General features: G+C 32.6%; 3 protein-coding genes across 3 annotated transcripts; all 3 read right to left on the bottom strand.

Moving 5' to 3' along the window:
• Positions 1-1,061: 1,061 nt before the first annotated feature.
• On the bottom strand, positions 1,062-2,796 carry LOC114399971 (secoisolariciresinol dehydrogenase-like). Its single transcript, XM_028362198.1, has 2 exons — positions 2,709-2,796; positions 1,062-2,151 (listed from the first exon to the last, which is right to left on the bottom strand). Exons 1-2 carry the CDS (start codon positions 2,744-2,746, stop codon positions 1,347-1,349), a joined length of 843 nt encoding a protein of 280 aa, XP_028217999.1. The 5' UTR covers positions 2,747-2,796; the 3' UTR covers positions 1,062-1,346.
• A 5,455-nt stretch (positions 2,797-8,251) lies between these two features.
• Positions 8,252-10,141, bottom strand: LOC114399516 (secoisolariciresinol dehydrogenase-like). Its single transcript, XM_028361713.1, has 3 exons — positions 9,981-10,141; positions 9,508-9,848; positions 8,252-8,902 (listed from the first exon to the last, which is right to left on the bottom strand). Exons 1-3 carry the CDS (start codon positions 10,010-10,012, stop codon positions 8,448-8,450), a joined length of 828 nt encoding a protein of 275 aa, XP_028217514.1. The 5' UTR covers positions 10,013-10,141; the 3' UTR covers positions 8,252-8,447.
• Positions 10,142-11,837: 1,696 nt separating this feature from the next.
• On the bottom strand, positions 11,838-15,569 carry LOC114400198. Its single transcript, XM_028362531.1, has 3 exons — positions 14,917-15,569; positions 14,615-14,737; positions 11,838-13,650 (listed from the first exon to the last, which is right to left on the bottom strand). The coding sequence occupies exons 1-3, from the start codon at positions 15,340-15,342 to the stop codon at positions 12,232-12,234; spliced, it is 1,968 nt and encodes a 655-aa protein (XP_028218332.1). The 5' UTR covers positions 15,343-15,569; the 3' UTR covers positions 11,838-12,231.
• Positions 15,570-18,350: the final 2,781 nt, after the last annotated feature.

Below are 18,350 nucleotides of genomic sequence, written 5' to 3'. Positions count from 1 at the left end.
TGCTCTAATGACACTCCTTTTATAAATATCTCTTACAATGGATCTATTTCAAAATAATTTATAACATGAATCTGATATTTTACGTAAAATACATACAAATTGTCAGTGTGACTGGCGAGAAGTCCATGCGTGTAATACGTGACGAAAATTTCATTGCGCGAAATAACCAGTGGTCTCGCTGCTTAGGCTTGTACTCTCAATATTATTTGAGTCTCGTATGTAAACTGGAGAGGATAAGTGATGGATTCCAATGGCTTTTATAGGGAAATACTCGTAGGAAATGATTTTTGCATTTTTGAAAAGCTTCTCGCCAGTTGTAATGGCGAGACCCTATGCATCACGTTTCTTGCCGGTCGTAATGGCGACAACTCTGTACTCTGAAAAAAAGCTTGTCGTGTAACGCTGTTTCTCTGCAAGCTAGGCCTGTACCTGCATGAAAATCGCCAGTCAAGCTGATTACATCCTGTGCATGGCTATATCGTCAGCACAAACAGCGAGACCACTAGCTATTTCGCCAATGGCAGTGGTGTTTTCGTCATGTGTTGCACGCAGGGCTTCTCGCCAATAACACTGACGATTTGCATATATTTTACGTAAAATAACAAATTCATGTTGTAAATTATTTTAAAACAGATCATTGTGAAAAATACTTTCTAAAAGGAGTTCCATTAGGACAATTTGTCCAACTAGGGGAGTATGGATATGTCAAAAAGTAAAAATAAATATTGACATGTTAAAATTATGGATATAAAATTTTGAATGAAGCTAGAGCATATATGTAATTTAGATTTATCCCGGATAACACTTATATATGTGGAAGAACTACATTTAGTTGCGTATCGCTATAAAATGGAAATTTAAATGTGAAATCCACGTATATGCATCACTAAAAAAGTGTTACCTGCTAATGGCATGGTTAGGCTTTTGAGTTTATCTGTATTAGTACAGTCTATCTCTAACCAAAATTAAACTTAATAATATAAAAGTTACATATTTATGTTGAAAATATGATATATCATATTCACAAATAATTAATGTTATTATACATCACATAACACACATTTTCACTCGATCGGATTGATTATTGTTATTTTATTTTTGTGAATACAACATCAACATAGATCATTATACATCACATAACACACATTTTCACTTAGGAAAAAGAACTAGCTAGTTGGTACTACATTGTTGCATGAGAGGGGGAAACTGTGGTAATTAAGTGTTCCATCCTGATCGATCTTGCAGAAAGACCACAAAAATACAGAGAAAGTAGATAGTGTAGCTTAATTATTTCAGCACATGGAACTGGGCAGAAAATGCGGGAATGGATATATAGCTAGCCATTACTAAGCATGGTTGTTGTTGATGAGAGCGTTGAGCGCAGAAGTGAAAGAATTATTGGTGATGCTATAACCTCCGTCCAAGACAAAGTTAACTCCACTCACAAACTTGGCCTCGTCGCTGCACAAATAAACTGCAGCTTTGGCTATGTCCTCGGCTTCAAGAACCGTTCCTTTCAACACCGCAACCTTACACAGCACTTCCTGCGTCTCTTTCTTGTTCATCTTCAACGCATTGTTGAGCATCGGAGTGGGAATTCCACCTGGACAAACGCAATTCACTCTGATCCCATGTTCCCCAAGTTCCACGCACAGGTTCTTCATTAGCCCCACCACCGCGTGCTTCGAAACAGCGTAAGCGTGCGTTGTTTCGCCGCCGAGAAGCGAAGCAACGCTTGAGGTGAAGAGAATAACCCCTCTCTTTGCGGGGATCATGACCCTAGCGGCATGCTTGGCGCCCAAGAAAGCTCCGTACACGTTAACCCCGAAAACATTCTTAAAGCCTTCGTTGTCGGATGTCGTTATGGAGCGATTTGAGTCTCCGGAGATGCCGGCGTTGTTGTACATTATGTCGAGCTTGCCATACTTGGACACGGCAAATTCGACCACGTTTTTGACGTCGGAGTCGCTGGTTACGTCGCAGTGGACGTAGTGAATGTTTGTTGTGCCGAGGGTTTTGCAGTGGAACTGGCCTAACTCGTCTTGCACGTCGGCAATGATTACTTTGGCGCCGTGTTGGACGAATAGCTTGGCGGTGGCGGCACCAATGCCACTTGCTCCTCCTGTGATTATCGCCACTTTGCCTTCAAGCCTGCAAGGTCATCTAAGATTTCTTGTTAACTGTTTCAGATTTTAACTCGTACCAAAAGAAGAAGAAATAAGTTAGATCAACAAAGTTAATTAATGGAATGGCTTGAATCTCCCTTCATTTTTAAGCTCCAATTATTTCAAATATATTTTTTTTGAAATAAATTATCTTATTTCAGTTATTGAGTTTTCCATCCATAAAAGATATTTAAAATAATTAGACTTTGATGTTGAATGGAATTAATTGCATTCAAAGAAGGATATAAGTGGGGAAAAAAAGAACTTAGGACCTGTTTGTTCTCTTTTCATTTTTTATTTAAAAATTATTTCCAAAATATGTAATTTTAAAATTAAAAAAAACGAAAACAACTTAGTTAAAAATATTTTCTGTAAATACTTTGTTCAAGTAATTACGAGATCAACAGACTTTTAAAATATAAAAAAATGCTAAAAATTAATAAACAATTTTGAATGAGTTCGAGATAGAAACAAATTTAAAAAATGAGAAAGTAGTTCCTAAAAATAATAAACAAGGAAACAAGACTTAATGTGAGTAATTACATTTTGGCAATTGAAGCCATGGAGGAGGACTTGATCATGTATCTAGCTAGGAGGAAAACTATATGCAGGCAAGAGTGACGAAATGAAAGGTTGAATTCAATGAATGGTAATATTCCTAACGTATGGACACTTTATAAGGGTTTAGTGACCATATGTCAGACCAGTTAGATAAATGAACGCCACCGACCAGAATGATCAAACAACTACTCCCATTGAATGCTGTCAAGTGACTAGGTGCCCATACTACAGCATAAGCTAGAAACATTTAGAGGGTAAATAATTTTATATTTTATGAATTATATTATGTATAGTAAAATTATTAATTATTTTAATATAAAAATTATATTTAAAATGATTTCTAATTAATTGATAATATAATTTTTTAATAATAACAATTTATGTAAATTAAACTCTTATATTTTATTATTAATTTTATTTTATTATAACTTTTTAATTTTGAGAGAGATTCATTAAACAACATTTGAATAAATCCTAGAGAAAATAGATGATTCATTTAAAGTGTAAAGAAATTTTACCAACTTTCATTCAATCACAAACCCTGTATGATAAATTTATTATTTTTTATAATAATTATTATCTCCTTCAAATATCTTATATCTTTTGATGTTTTAATTTTCTATTTTTTTTTCTCAAAATAATAGATGTTTTTAAACTTTAAAGTCTAAATAATGTAGTTTTGCTTAAATATACCTTTATTTAATATTCATTGTTTAGGACCAAAGATTAAGGGACTCTCTTAGGTCTTGATTATAAGAAGAAGAAAAATATACTTTACATTTATTAAGAAAATTAATTAACTTCAATAAATTACATCATTTTTCAATTAAAAAATAAAAATTTTCTTAAATTATCATTTATTTAAACTTGATATCAAATATAAAAAAATCTTTGTCATATTATATGAAAAATATTTTAGAGAATCTCATTAAATAAATTCTAAGTAATTGATATTTACTTATATTTAAGAAAAAAATAAGAATTTTTTGTTACTTATAGTTGAAATCCAAGATAATATTAAATAAGAATATTTTAGTCTAAATATATAGATCAATTTTGACATTAAATATTTCTTAATTAATTTATATGCAATAACCTAAACCATTAAAAGATATAAAAATGAAATACAATGATACCTTAAAAATTATACTAATAATAATTTGTTATTGAATAACGTTTCTTGATCATTAAACTTAAATCCTAACAAACATTAAAAAGTGAGTAATGAAATCTATATATTAAAGAGTGGGTACGCGTGGGGTGGGGGTGAAGGTGGATGGGTGCGTCCGTGTGTTAAAGTACTCTATTGAATACAATTTTTTTTAATATTAAGTACAAGGTTTCTTTTTATTTTATATATTATTAAATCTAAGATATATAATTTTATTATCTAGTTAGTTTGAGTGAAACTAAATTTGTTAGAAGTGATCGGTTAATTTTTTTTTAAAAGATTTATAATCAATAAAAATTAATGAATTTCCTATCCATGTTAAAAAAAAAAAACTATTATGTATAATGGATCTCATTATATATTCGTGTTAGTAACAATAAGAACTGTGGACACATATAACATTAAAATTTTTGGATAATTCGGTATTTTTGTTTCTCAGTTGATTTTTGTAATAACTCGGTATTTTTGTCTTTATCATGTGAAAATTGGACACGGCCGGTCTCTTACTCCTGTACGTGTCCTTTCAATGCGAACTCTGTCACCTAATTGACAGCATTTGCTTTAAACCGAACAACCTGGTTGTAAATAACTTAATATAGAATCTAAATGCCCAACTGCATGGGGACTAAATCGGTGAGTAAATTTGACTTTAATCACTATGGAGTTTTCATTGTTGAAAATTTGAGTCATAAGAAAGTTTTTATGGGAAAGAATACTCGCATTATGAAAGAATAGTTCATTTTCTAACTACACAACTGTAATGAAACAAACACCTTTAAGAATAAATTGTCGGTGGAATGATTTTTGAATAATATAAAAAAGGAAAATGTGCACTAATAAATGTTTTTCTTTTAAGTTTCCCTTTCCTCCTAAAAAAACATGTCTCCCTTGCCAGTGTCTCATTAGCTTGAGTACTAGTACTGTTGTCTTCGAGGTGTGTAAGTTCATTTTGAATGAGTTCTGATTATTGCTTTTACTGGGGTAAGGTTCTTGTTGATCAGGGGGAAGTAAACTTTTATCTTATCAAAATATTCTTGGAAACAATCAAGGCCAATTCTAAATTGGTTATAAGTTCTAATAGTTCCTTCATAGTCTTGTTCACTAATAGGAAGATTCTAAACAAGAAAAAAGATTATAGATCATTTTTCTTGGATGTGTAAAAGACATAAACATGGATGATATAGTTCCCAGATAATTAAGTATGTAATTGAAGGTCGTTTGATCTTTAGATTTTATGTATGGAAGATTTTTTGTTTGAAAAAGTCAATCCTTCGAATATTTTTTCATATTTCAAGGGACTAAATCTTTAACTCTTGGATGAGAGATACTCTAGATATAATAAAAAAATGCATGAAAGCTAATTGGTTGTAAAAGGTGTTGGATTCAGTGGTATGAATTATGAAATTCTCAATCTACTTTTGCAAGTGAAAGAATATAATGGATAGCATCATAATTGCACATGTCGTTAGAGGAGGTAAAAGGAGGGAAACAAATGATTTCCTTTGCAAGATAGCTTTCGAAAAGGATTGTGATTTCTTAATTAGATTGAAATTTATGGATTCTATGATGGAGAGGATCGGATTTGTAATTAAACGGAGATTGTAATGCTTTGGTTAGGCGCATATTTCAATATTGGTGGATAAGAGTCCCACGGAAAAATTAAGTTCTAGAAATTAAGAGATCGAGACAGGGCAATCCCTTATCACCATTTCTATTCTTGATAACTAACTGCCAAGGGTTGAAGTTGAAGCAAAATGATGAATCAAGCCCATATGGAACTATGTACTGGATTCAATGCAGTTCCAATGTGGTTAGGATAACATATTTATAATAATTAGCAGATTAGTGAGAAGACACATTTATGCGGGATATGAATGTAAAAAAAACAAAAATAAAATCAAGGCATTCAAAGTTGTTTGAGTTAGCTTCTGGTCTAAATGTGATTTTTTAAAAAGCTAATTGTGGGGGTGTAATATGGATGAAAGATGGTTGGCTGTAGATTTTTTCTTAAATTGAAAAGTTGGGTATATTCCCCTAATGAAGGGCTGTAGCTAATACTACACGTTTTTACAGGTTCAAAGTTTTGTGAATCGAAAAAATAAGTGTCAGAACTAGAGTCAGATTATAACTCGGATTTAAACCGAAAAATACATGCATAAAAAACAAAAGTGACGTGGTGATGGACAGATCTGCATACAAGTTGATCATCAATCCAAGACGGCAGCAGGATGGCCATTTCTACAAAATATTTTGTAACATTTTGGTTCCTTTGAAGATCAATCTTATGGGTTGGAAAGTTCTACAGGACAGAATCTCTTCAAAAAGCTATTGGGCAAAAAAAAAGTATCAAACAACAGGTTAAGGCCAGCTGTCCTATATTCGGAGAGATCTAGGAAATTTCGACCCACTTGTGCTTTAGAATGCAGTTGCTATAATGGTCTTTGGAGAGTATGTTGTAGATACCTGGTATATATATCCACATTGTTGATAAATAACTCTTCGGAGTTTGGACAGTTTTTCCTCCTCAGTTTAGACTTTAGTTAAAGGCTTTCCAACATGCAAAGAAGAAACAAGGAATCAGTGGTAGGTGATATGATTCGCAAATCATTTGGACAATTTGGGTAGTTATTAATGAATTGTTGTTCTTCTTATAGAGCAATGATATGGACGAGCATATGCAATTCGTAAAATTAAGGGCTTCATCTTGATTGAAGGCAAATAAATCGAATTTTTAATTATTCTCTTATTCTTTTGGTTTATCAACCCTGGCACCCTATTAATAGCTATAAGTGAAATTAGTATATTATATATATAAAGAACAAGAATTAAATTATATCAGTGTAATTTTAATAATTATTATATTATTTTATAATTTTTAATTGAATAGTATTTTTTAAAAATTTATTATTAAATTAAAAATTTCTTTCACATTAATTATATATGTAAAATTTCATATTAATTCAAAATTATTATTCATTATTTTGTTCATATAAATTAAAATCGATCTAATATAAATATTTTAAAATAAAATTTAACAAATAATATATAAATATAATTTAATGATTAGATTAATAAAATTATTATATATATAAAAGTGAAGTTGGTTGGTTGTGCGAGAGTGAGTAACGGAAGAATTCAATGTATTCAGAACACGGGGTAGGGGAGGAATAATGGATCACAAGAGTAGCTAGGAACCTGATCTATCTTGATAATTGCAGAAGTACACACATGTGTCATAGTAATCCATGTTAAAAAATACAGCAAACTATTTTATTTGCAGCTATCTCGTTTTTGAGGAGCTGACAATATCACAGTACACTGTGTAGATTTGTTGATAGGATCACTTTGGTTCTGCTATAAGTCTGCCATATGATACATTTTGATATGATAAGACCAACGATATCAAATTCTACGAGTTTTATAAATTTATAAGAGTTTATTTTATATAAAAATAATAATAAAATATTTATAAATAATATAATAATTAAACATTTTAATAATATAATAAAATAAAATAATAAATAATAATAAATTTGTATGTGTTATAATAGTAATAAAATATTTCTATGAGAGGTTTGATGTTACTAGATAATAAGAATTTGATATGATTAGAGATGAAAATTTGTTAATTTGAAAATAATATTAAATGAAAGTATGTTAAATACTAAAAAGATAAAAAATTAATTTAAAATGATTTAAGTTTTAATATCAATATTTTTAACTCACTGACTTATTGATTTGATGATAAATTCGAAAGTCTATCATTCACTTAGAGTTTATACATGAAAGAATTTACATAAGATAAGTGGATTTATAAACTCATAAAAATTAATAAGTTAACTCAAGAGTTTATAATCATAGACAATCAAATGATAATTTAGTTTTTTTTAGTTTAATTAAGAAATGGCGCGATAGGATGTTGGTCTCATATTAGATGAGATACGGTGACAATTTCATAGGACAAATATTGGAACGTACGTTATGGTACTGGGTTCATTTTGGTGGTGTGCTAAGGTAATTTAATGTGGTTAATTGCGGTAAGATTCACATGTAGAGAAAAGGAAAATATTGTGTGTGCTATCAAACTGTCATGTGGCTTTCAGATCTAAAGTTGACAGGATAAAATAATATATTGGTCAATTTTTTCTGGTTCAGAAGTGCAGGTTGGATTTGGCAACGGGGGGATTTAACAATATGGCTCTAGTAGGTCTTCTGTCCTGCACATGTACGTGCATTAGAAATATTTCGTAATATAACCTGACAAATATTTGTTTTCCTTTGTTGATTTATTCTTGAATTGACACAAATAGGATCATTTCTATAATACAAATAAAAAAGCTTAAAAGAAGAAGCATAAGCACGAAACAATAAAATGTTATAGTAAACTTGAATTGAAACAAATTAAATAGGATGATTTCACACAATTTGGTTCAGTTCAACATTTTTAAACACCCGTATGTTTTACAATCAAAGCCCAATCCCACAAGCACTATAGCTCAATCTATATGAGCCCTTATTAATTACTCTTGCTTCTTCATAGTAGACAAAAATCAAGACTCCGAGTCCGGGTACTGAAACATGTGAAAGGAAGGATTAACAATGCTGAAGCCTCCATCTATGAGCAAATTTTGCCCACTGACGTACCTGGAATCATCACTAGCAAAATAAAGTGCGGCATTAGCCACATCCTCAGCTTTAAGAGTGACACCCTTGAGATTAGCCAGTGAGTTCATGATAGTCTCAAGCTCCTCATCATTAGCTCCAACAAACTTGGTGGCCAAAGGTGTAGCAAGAGCGTAAGGTGACAAACAATTCACCCTTATTCCGAACTGTCCAAGCTCAACTGCTGCATTTTTAGTTAGACCAACCACAGCATGCTTAGCACAACAGTAAGCATGCGAGGCTGCACCACCAACGTAGGAGCTTATGCTGGCCGTAGAGATGATGCTACCACTGCGTGCTGGGATCATCGCCTGCGCCGCATGCTTCATCCCAAGGAAAACACCTGTCACCTTGGAACCACATATAAGATTCCACACAACCATACAATACAATACCTTCCTCCGTCCCAAAATCATGCCTTTATAGTTTTAACCTTTTAAATAATTTAAATTAACTCATGTTCTCACTTGTAAATGAAATATTGAAACCTTTATTTCAATCTTGTTTCTCTAATAAATATAGTTGTCTTCATGATTTGATAATACAAATTTTCTTAGAATATTTCTTTTTTAATCTGTATATAAAAACCTTAAACATTGATATTCTAGAACCGAAGGAATACAATATAATCTTTTTTCGTTACGTGAACGAAGTGTATCCCATTTTTAAAATCAAGAATTAATCTCTTGAAATAACAAGATATAAAGGTAACTTCTTTTAACAAATATTTCTTATAAACCCAAATTGAATTTCTAACTAATGTAAGAAACAAAATTATTTGTGAATTATATTGATTGGTACAATACGGTATGCATACAAGTATATGACATATTTTAAATTAAAATTATTATATATATATATATATATATATATATATATATATATATATATATTGTAATACATTGTATAAATTAAAAAATATGAAAGGATTAGGTAAGAATGCCTTACCCGTGACATTGACGCTTAGGACACGTTCGAAATCTGCCTTATCGTTGTCAATGATTCGGTTCTTGTTGGGATCAACAATGCCGGCGTTGTTGAACATGATGTCTAGCTTCCCATAAGCATCTACGGCTTTTTGGACGGCATTTTTTATTTGGTTCTCATCGGTGACATCGCAATGGACATAACAACATGTTGATGGCCCTATGGACTGAGCAACGGAATGTCCCAGTTCGTCTTGGATGTCAGCGATCACTACTTTGGCTCCTTGCTGAGCGAACACTTCTGCAGTGCGTTTGCCGATGCCACTAGCTCCTCCTGTGATCAGTGCAACTTTTCCTTCCAGCCTGCACAAAAGAAAAGGATTCACAATAATTAAGCCTTCCAACACTTTGTTCTTAGATTTTTACAAGAGTCTATTTCATATCTGTATTGTGCACTACATCATCAACTTCTCAAAACTGAAGCATTTTACATACCTTTTATTGAGTGCAGAGGTTGAAGTTGCCATTGATATATGACCTAAGACCAAAAGAAAGGGATAGAAGGAACAACCTGTTACGATATGAAATTACAGACAAGCTTTAGCTTAATGCTACCATTAAATAGCAACGGTGAGGTAGGCCAATGCCAAAGTCGTCCCTCATATTTTATTATTAATTTTATTGGAAGTTACGCTGCATGCGGGTTCTATATATAAACAAACCCATGATTGGGTTAAGGAGTTATTTACCGTTTTGTTTTTATTGATTAGGGTATCAAGCAATAATTGAAAACAATGAATTATTAGTATAAAGGGATTAGTTTATTTAAATAAAAAAATCATAACAACTACATAATGTAAGTACATAAAAGTTTATACAAATTACAATCCTTGCATTCGTTATATATAATTCCACTTCGATCAGAAGGTAATTAATACGACAAGGTTAGCTCCCGCGCTTACTATCTAGTCAAGTTTTTTAAAGGGGTGGGTTAACTTATTTAAATAAAAGAAATTTATAACAACTACATAATTTTAAGTATATAAAAGTTAATACAAACAATCCTGGTTACATCGGTTATATATAATTCCACTTCAGAATCTTAAGGTAATACGACAAGTTGAGCTCTCGCTGCTTACTAGGAATAATCAACTTGGAATCTTATCCTGGAAACTTTATTTTTCATCTTGGATTTTAAGACGAACACTGCTTGCTTAATTTGAAATTGCTGAAGTATACAGATTTGAAAAAAAATTAAAACAATATAATTAATTTTAACTGAAAATTTGCAGAGTGTGTAGTACATGATGCTTAAAAAATATGTCGAAGAGTTGCTGTTAAAGTTGGTCTTTGAAATTTTTTGGCTTCGGAAGTCTAATTAGTAATTATGCTTAAAAAATGTGTTGAAGAGTGTGTTGTTATAGAGTGTGTAGTACATGATAATGGAGTCAAAGTGTTTTTTTTATAGAGTTAATTTTATTATTTACTAAAGAAGACGAAGTAGACAGTGGAGCTAAAATGTCTAGACTGGATTAATTAATAATCAAAACTACGAGTCCATCATGTTCACCAAAAATGGGAAAAAATATATCAAAAGACAATTGAATTGGGTCAAGCCCACATTGATCTTTCAAATGAAAAGAAGTAAAAGAAAAATGTTTGTACTACGCCTATGATGTTATCTTACAATTAAGAGAGACAATAGAAAAAGGAAAAAAATTATAAGTATGATAGACCTAATAATATAATAGGAAGAAAGAGATAAAGAGAAATAAGAAATGTTAGTGGGATGTTTAAAATAGACATGTGCATATGTATCATCACTCTAAGTAAAAACATGGGAAAATGAAGATAAAATAACATAAAAACAAAAAACGTTAACCTTGGCGCACAAGGCCATTCTAGCCCTAACCGCTACGTGTGTATGAGGGTGCAGGCTTATGGATGGTCCTGTTTAATTTCAGTTTATGATCCTTATTTTTTGCTCACATGTTATCCCTCGCACGATGTTTGATGTGTCCCTCGACTTCTGAATTTCAAAATTTATGTTTCTTTCAATTTCAACTTTTCGCCCGAATTGGGTTCTGATTTTTCCTCCCCCGTAGCTTGATTTAAGTTTTCAGTATTTATACGCCCTTTTGGATTGATAATGTGTTAAATTTTACGTGTTTGATTAGTGCCACAGAACTTTCTACTCTTGCTTTTTTGTATTTTAGTTTTATTTTATTTTAACTGTAATATTATTTTTCTAAAAATATTGTAATATGTTGATATTTTCAGCTTTATATAAAATTTAATTAAAATTTATAATTGTTAATAGAAAAACATAACTATAAATTGGATTTTCCTGACTCTTTAAAACACCTTGTGGGAGACAAAGTGATAGTATCCTTAGATACAGAAAGGAGAAAATACAAAATGTTCTTTCATCACCTTGAGCATATGTTAGAGGAGAAAACAAAAACTCGCTATACTTATATAACATGTTCTGAACTCTACAAACACGATCATACCTACACATAAAGTCAAACGACAATTTAAGCAGCGATTGCTGCAACTTCAGCAGCCATGGGCTATCAAAAAGATAAAAACTTGAAAGGAGGAAAGCTTCCTTCAGCTTTCACCTAATGGTAAGCGGATCTATGAGAATCTCTGTCCTGCATTTTTACCAGCCATCATGGTAGCAGAAGCAAACGGGTATGGCCTTCACAACCAAAGCATTGTGGCAAAAGTTATGAGCTTTAACTCACCTTTTTGACTTCCTTAGATTCTGGCCCTCACCCCTGGCTTCCCCTAACCTTGATTTTAGACCATTGCCCTGTGCTGTAGCAGGTCTTTCCTGGAAGTTATTTGTGAGATCTCGTGATGACCAAGGCTGGGAAAATTGTCTAGTTGGACTGGCATAACCTCTATAAGATGCAAGCCTAGAACCAGCCAATATCTGATCCCTAAGACCTTTCACTGATTTATAGCCTTGCATTTCATCCCCGTAACCTTTTCCTTGAGCTTGCTTTTCCAGTTCATAAAAGCTTTCCCAATCTATCCCATCTCCTGAATTTTGAAGCTTATCAGCTTGGACTCCCCATTCCATTCCATCTGATATACTCCTTTGCAGAGATGTGCTTTTCCTTGAAGTTTTCCCAGAGGTAGACCTCCTACTACCTTTCACTTCTTCCTCAATTGGATATCTTCTTGTATCAAATCTGCTTTCAGGAGGGTAGGTCCACTTATAACTCTTGTTGTTGTCCATATTTAACTCTATAGAATGCAGATCACTTTCAGCAGATTCCTCCTCGCATTCTACTCCATTGTCAACCTCTCCTCCATCATCTTCTTTATCTTCAACGAGATGGGAACCTAATCGGCTTCTGCTGAGATAGGCAGCAATTTCTTCATCATTCAAGTGAGTGGAACTGCGACTCTTTTCTCTAACTTGTTTGCCTCCAAGAAAAACTTCAAGTTGATTCCTTAGCTTATCAACAGCTGCATTCTTTTCCTCAAGCTGATATTTTGCATCAGAGAGTTTCTTTTGAGCTCTCTCCTCACGTAACCTATCGGTCAACTGCATTATTTCCTTTTCTTTCTCTACCTCTTCACAAACTTTTGTAGACACTCTCTTTTGTTTCTCAATCTCAGACTTATCTTCATCAGCATCTCTTGCTAACTCATCACATACTTGCTCAATAATTTCTCTTGCTCTCTTCTCACTTTCAAGCTCTTTCACCACCTTAAGAAGGGAAGCTTTAGTGTCAGCCAGTTCTCTCCCAAGCTTCTTGTTCAAGCTTTCTAATTGTCTCCTGAGTTTCCTCTCTACATCGAGTTCCCCAGCAATAGATTCAATTGCAACCTCAACAATTTCTTGCTCCTTGTTTTTCCAAGCAGCCTTTTCTTCAGCAAAACACTTCATCAAATAATTTATCTCATTCTGATCTGAGCGTTGTTCCTGGATAAGTTGATTGACCTGTAGGCGAGCCCTCTCCAGCTCAGTATGCAGAGCTGAGATAAGAGACATACTAGATGAAGGACGATCTTCATGACCCCACATCCGGTTTATAATTTTAAGTAGCTCTTTGGATGTCGTTAAAGCATTACTAACATCTTTTAAACGTCCTTTAACTCCAACAGCAGATGAAGCAGGGGTCTGTGCTCGGGATCTAGTTTCAATCTGCAAGAAAACCAAGATGTAACTATCAGGAGGCATACACATCAAGTATTTTTCTTGAGAATTTAAAAATTAAAAAGGCTGAATGAAAAACAAAACGCAATTGTATGCTAAAATAGGCAAGTGCATGACAAGGTGTTTTGTGTTTGATCATGATACATTTCAAACCATACCAAAATAAATAACAAAACTAAACGTCTGAACCTCCATTCAAAGTAACAGAAAAATGTGTAATTAACTTTAGCATGTAGTTTGGCCATTCTGATGTGAATAGAGAACATTGGCATGCTATACTTATAATCTTTTTCGGTCTAAGTCTTTTCTTCATGTATCAAGAAGAAATATATTAATCTGTCAGCAACCATCAATGTATTAATAATATAATATAATTACTAGTAAGAGCAGAAACAAGGGACCATGTGCAATTGTGCAGTGCATGCAAATCCTTTGCAGCTGACACCTACACAGATTTTTCATTGAAAGAAGTTCCTAATTTGTCCAAAATATAGTTAAAACATGAAAGCAACAGAGTTGTAAAAAAATATTGCTATACACGACGGGGCATTTCATGGTAGAGGGATGGATCCTCTCTGTTGATATTTTCGAATGACAAGGTCATGCAAAATTTGTGGGAATGAATCCTCACATTTGTGTCTATCTCTTTCTTTACAGACAATAGATTGCAGGACCCATTCATCATCTACGATGAGACAGACAGACAGAAAGACACAATATTCACATTGACATTTCATATAAAAATCTGAACGAGAGGGTCCATCCCCCTCTTGTTCATAAAGACTAGCAAAGGTTGATAGGAGCCCACCCATTTAATGCTGATAAAGAGAGATAGACACAATTCTCACCTAACCTTAATTGATATGTAATTTGTCCATTCCAATAGAGAAAATCGTCCTCAAAGTATAAATAAAGTCTGTATATTAGTATTGGAATTAATTAGCTTAGATACCTCCATGAGACTGGCATTGCTAAGAGAATCCAAAGGACCAACATGGTGTTCAGTGATCCTAGCCCTGTGAGAAATAGACGGAGTTCTTTTTTGGCGACTTCCGGTTCCAGATCGATCCATTCTCTAAAAAAAATTAATTAAACATTGAGAACACATATATAATTTGTAGTTAGTTGGTTTTTTTTATTTTTTAATTTCTCACAAGACAATCATGTTGATCGAGAGACACTATATATGAACATCTCTTCCAAAAGACCCAAGTTAGTTAATAAAACAAAAAACATGAATTTTGGCGAGAGTACCTCGGACACAGGACTGTGTGATGGATCGGACAAATGGGGAGGCAAAGAACCAGAACGCATGGACCTGGGAACTCTTTCTCTGGTTCTGAGTTCCTTCTTGGACCTGACGCTGGGCGAAGGAATCTCGTTCATCTCCCAGAGCGTGGCGGCGAGCTTCCTGGCGGAGACCGGAGCTTGGAGGGACTTGTTAGCCGTCTGCGACGGCGGGTATTTGGGGGAGGCCAATGCCCGGAGCGGAGATCTCGAGCTCATGAGCTTCCACGTGGGCACGGGCGTACTAGATCCGCCCCGCTTTCCGACGAGAATAGTCCTCTTGAAGCGGTAGTTGTGGAGCACGGAGGAAGAGGAGGAGGCGGAGGAGGAACAGCCTCGTTTTCGGATCTTCCCAGGAATCATGTCCATGGTGCTTCGGTTTTGGCTCAGCATCAGAACACTGAGTTTTGGTGCAGAGACATAGCAAGAAGAGGAGGAAAGTGTGGTGGAACACGTGTCGGGTTATGAGTGGTGGGGGTGGAAGAAGCAACGACTAAGGACGGTGATTGAGTGATTGGGGTTGGAAGGAACGTATTAGCGAAGAGTCAGGCGTGCTATTATAGCGACACCATGTACGCCGCTTTTGCCACTCACATCTCAATCATCATCACCACAATATATTTGACTTTGACATCTATCTTTGTACCATTCCATTCTCTATTAATCTTGATTGCATCAAAACAAAATACTATAGTATTTTATTCATTCAATTTCGAATGAAAATTCCATTTATGTTCAATTTATTTTTTTAATTCAATTTTAATATATAATTACATACAAATTGATCAAATATAGAAGAAAAAAGTTTTTTTTTTCGAAAATACATATACCCCAAAAAGAATGGAGCAATCAAAATTGACTCAGCTCCTTTTAAAATTAGTATTTTTTTGTATTTTTTTTTTAAAAAAATTAAATAGATCAATTTAGCTCGACCCAATAAGTTAACATGCCAGATCAAATAAAAAAAAATATGACATATCAGAAATTCAAGCTAGGCGAGCCAACCTATTTGATAGCTCTAGTCTCTCTCACTCACCCATTTTCACCAAATTGAGTTATGAACAATTTTAAAAAATCTTATCAAAGTGATTTTTGATATTTTATGTACTACTCATACTTGTCAAAATGAGTTATGGATAATTTTAAAAAATCTTTTCCAAATGGTTATTATTTTCTTTTCTTTTTATTGTTCATTTTTAAATAAATGTTTTTGTTTTTATTTATGTACTTATTTTGTTAATTATACCCACATCAGAAAAGAAAAAAAAATATAATAGTATATAAAATGTTTTCTATCAGTCGTGCGAAGAAATTTTCTTGGTAACGACTTGTCAAGTCCAAATAGTATACAAAATATCAAAAGAACAAATAAAATAAATAATGAACATATTAAGAATATAAATAATTTAAACATAGAAAATAAAATAAATTTTGAATATGAATGTAATAATCTTAAAACGATCGATTACAAAAGAAGAAAATATATATCAGATCACGTGATCAACTCATGTCACAAATACAACCTCACGAAAGTCCTCCTCCTCAACCCTCGACCCTCGTCTTCCCCACCCCCACTCCAACTCGAAAGTACACTGACTAAAAGAGGCAATTACAGAATTAGACCCAAAAAAAAAAAAATTACATGGAAAACGAAACTAGTAAAGACAATCCCCTAATTTGAGTGTATCAATCTCACAAACTAGTAAAGACAGCATTTATGATGTTGCCCTTCATTTAAAGGGGTCATGACTTTAATTTTGGTTATGTATGATCATCCCTTCGTGTCACCGTAATACTTGAATGAAGATATTGATTTGATTATACATATTCTCAATTGAAGCTGAGGCCTTAGGATTAGATCGTAGTGTAAATATTTTTTTTTTTAAAATAAAATAAGATGGAAAAGACACTTCTGACAAGATCATGAATCTACTATGTTATGGTAACAAATAACCTTTTTTTTTGTGTGTGTGTTCAGTAACGAAAAAACAAACTAACAGACAACAATAATATGTCGACCTGGGAGTTCCGGCCACAAATGATTTACTAAAATTTAATTATAATATAATTTATATGTTTACAAACATTTATTTTATATAAATTTTATTTATATAAAATAAATATTTGTTCTATATATTGCAGAGGTTAAAATACTATTTTACATCAAATTTAGATTCAGATGTTGACCTAATTTATGTATTTAAGCATTATATCATATGGATTTAAAAATACATCAAATTCTGCTGGTTTGTGTTCCTCCCGATATACTCAGTACTTGCCAGTTGCCACACTCGGCTATCATGAAAGGAGTGCACACTAATTTGGACTTACACGTATACAATTTTTTTCAGTCCTATATCACTTTTTCGTAATGATTGAATCCATATTCAGTTATTATAACTTTAAACAAGGAGAAATTCAAGGAGAGAAAAAGGCAAATTTGATTTAAAGCAAGTTGTTCATACTTCTCCAGTTAATGTCACATGCATCATGTTTATCCTTTTTGGATACCTCGCCCTTCTTTTTGTATATTTCCTTTCGCTTATTTTGTTTCTTTTTGTTTTTGATTTTAGAATCTGCCCTTTTACTATTTCTATATGCTTTATTTCCACTGGCACAGTTCCCACTAACATTGCAAATTCATATGGATCCAACAGTTTGGGCAACAACTTATGAAGCCCACTATATCCCTCCCAATCAGATGATACACGGCTTTATATATTCGGCATTTGGCAATGTGAGATGAAGAATTGAATTAGATTGAAAATAAAGGAAGAATTAATATCTATTTGAGGCCTTTCTTTTAATGTCCATGAATTAACATGGGGTTGTTCACCATCATGTGAAAGTTAACAAAATAACAAGTTTCACGTTTTATTTAAGATAAAAAATACTCGTAAGTTTTTTTTATAAAAAAAAAACAAATTAGTTTTATTTTTGTTTGGTTATTACATTTTTTATTCATTTGATAAAAAAAATTGGATTTTATTATAAAAAAAAGCACTTGCAATTTGTTTTAATGAGAATAGAGAACTTGACTTTTAACGATTTTGATGTTTTCCTTTAGTTTACAAATTTCTGTCTTCATTTCATTCTTGTACATCTTAAAATTTTTATACTCATTTTTAATATTTTTTTCACACCATTCAAAAAAATCACAACCTACATTCTTACACGTATAAAAAAGTCCATTTAAAATGACTTTTTTTTTTAATAAAATTTTAAAATGAGTTCAGTCGTTACACTACATTGTTCAATTTAGAACAAATTAAATGTATTGTAACTGAATAATGTAGTGGAATATTAAAATGACTTGATGAGAACGAGAGGTTACACATTAAATTTAATGATATTTTATGAAATTAAATATTAAAATGACTTTCTGTCAAAAAAAATATTAA

This window comes from Glycine soja, chromosome 19, assembly GCF_004193775.1.
Source record: "Glycine soja cultivar W05 chromosome 19, ASM419377v2, whole genome shotgun sequence".
Classification (NCBI taxonomy): Eukaryota; Viridiplantae; Streptophyta; class Magnoliopsida; order Fabales; family Fabaceae; genus Glycine; species Glycine soja.
Note: the sequence above shows the minus strand (reverse complement) of the source record. Positions and strands in the feature narration are given on the sequence as shown.

Bases quoted from the DNA above. Each gene is read 5' to 3' on its own strand.
- LOC114399971 (XM_028362198.1), bottom strand. From the start codon at position 2,746: ATGATCAAGTCCTCCTCCATGGCTTCAATTGCCAAAAT. The intron at 2,152-2,708 runs GTAATTACTCAC...ATGACCTTGCAG, and splicing joins ATGGCTTCAATTGCCAAAAT to GCTTGAAGGCAAAGTGGCGA.
- LOC114399516 (XM_028361713.1), bottom strand. From the start codon at position 10,012: ATGGCAACTTCAACCTCTGCACTCAATAAAAG. The intron at 9,849-9,980 runs GTATGTAAAATG...TCTTTTGTGCAG, and splicing joins ACCTCTGCACTCAATAAAAG to GCTGGAAGGAAAAGTTGCAC. The intron at 8,903-9,507 runs GTAAGGCATTCT...CCAAGGTGACAG, and splicing joins CCTAAGCGTCAATGTCACGG to GTGTTTTCCTTGGGATGAAG.
- LOC114400198 (XM_028362531.1), bottom strand. From the start codon at position 15,342: ATGCTGAGCCAAAACCGAAGCACCATGGACATGATTCCTGGGAAGATC. The intron at 14,738-14,916 runs GTACTCTCGCCA...AATTTTTTTTAG, and splicing joins CACACAGTCCTGTGTCCGAG to AGAATGGATCGATCTGGAAC. The intron at 13,651-14,614 runs GTATCTAAGCTA...GTTTTCTTGCAG, and splicing joins GCAATGCCAGTCTCATGGAG to ATTGAAACTAGATCCCGAGC.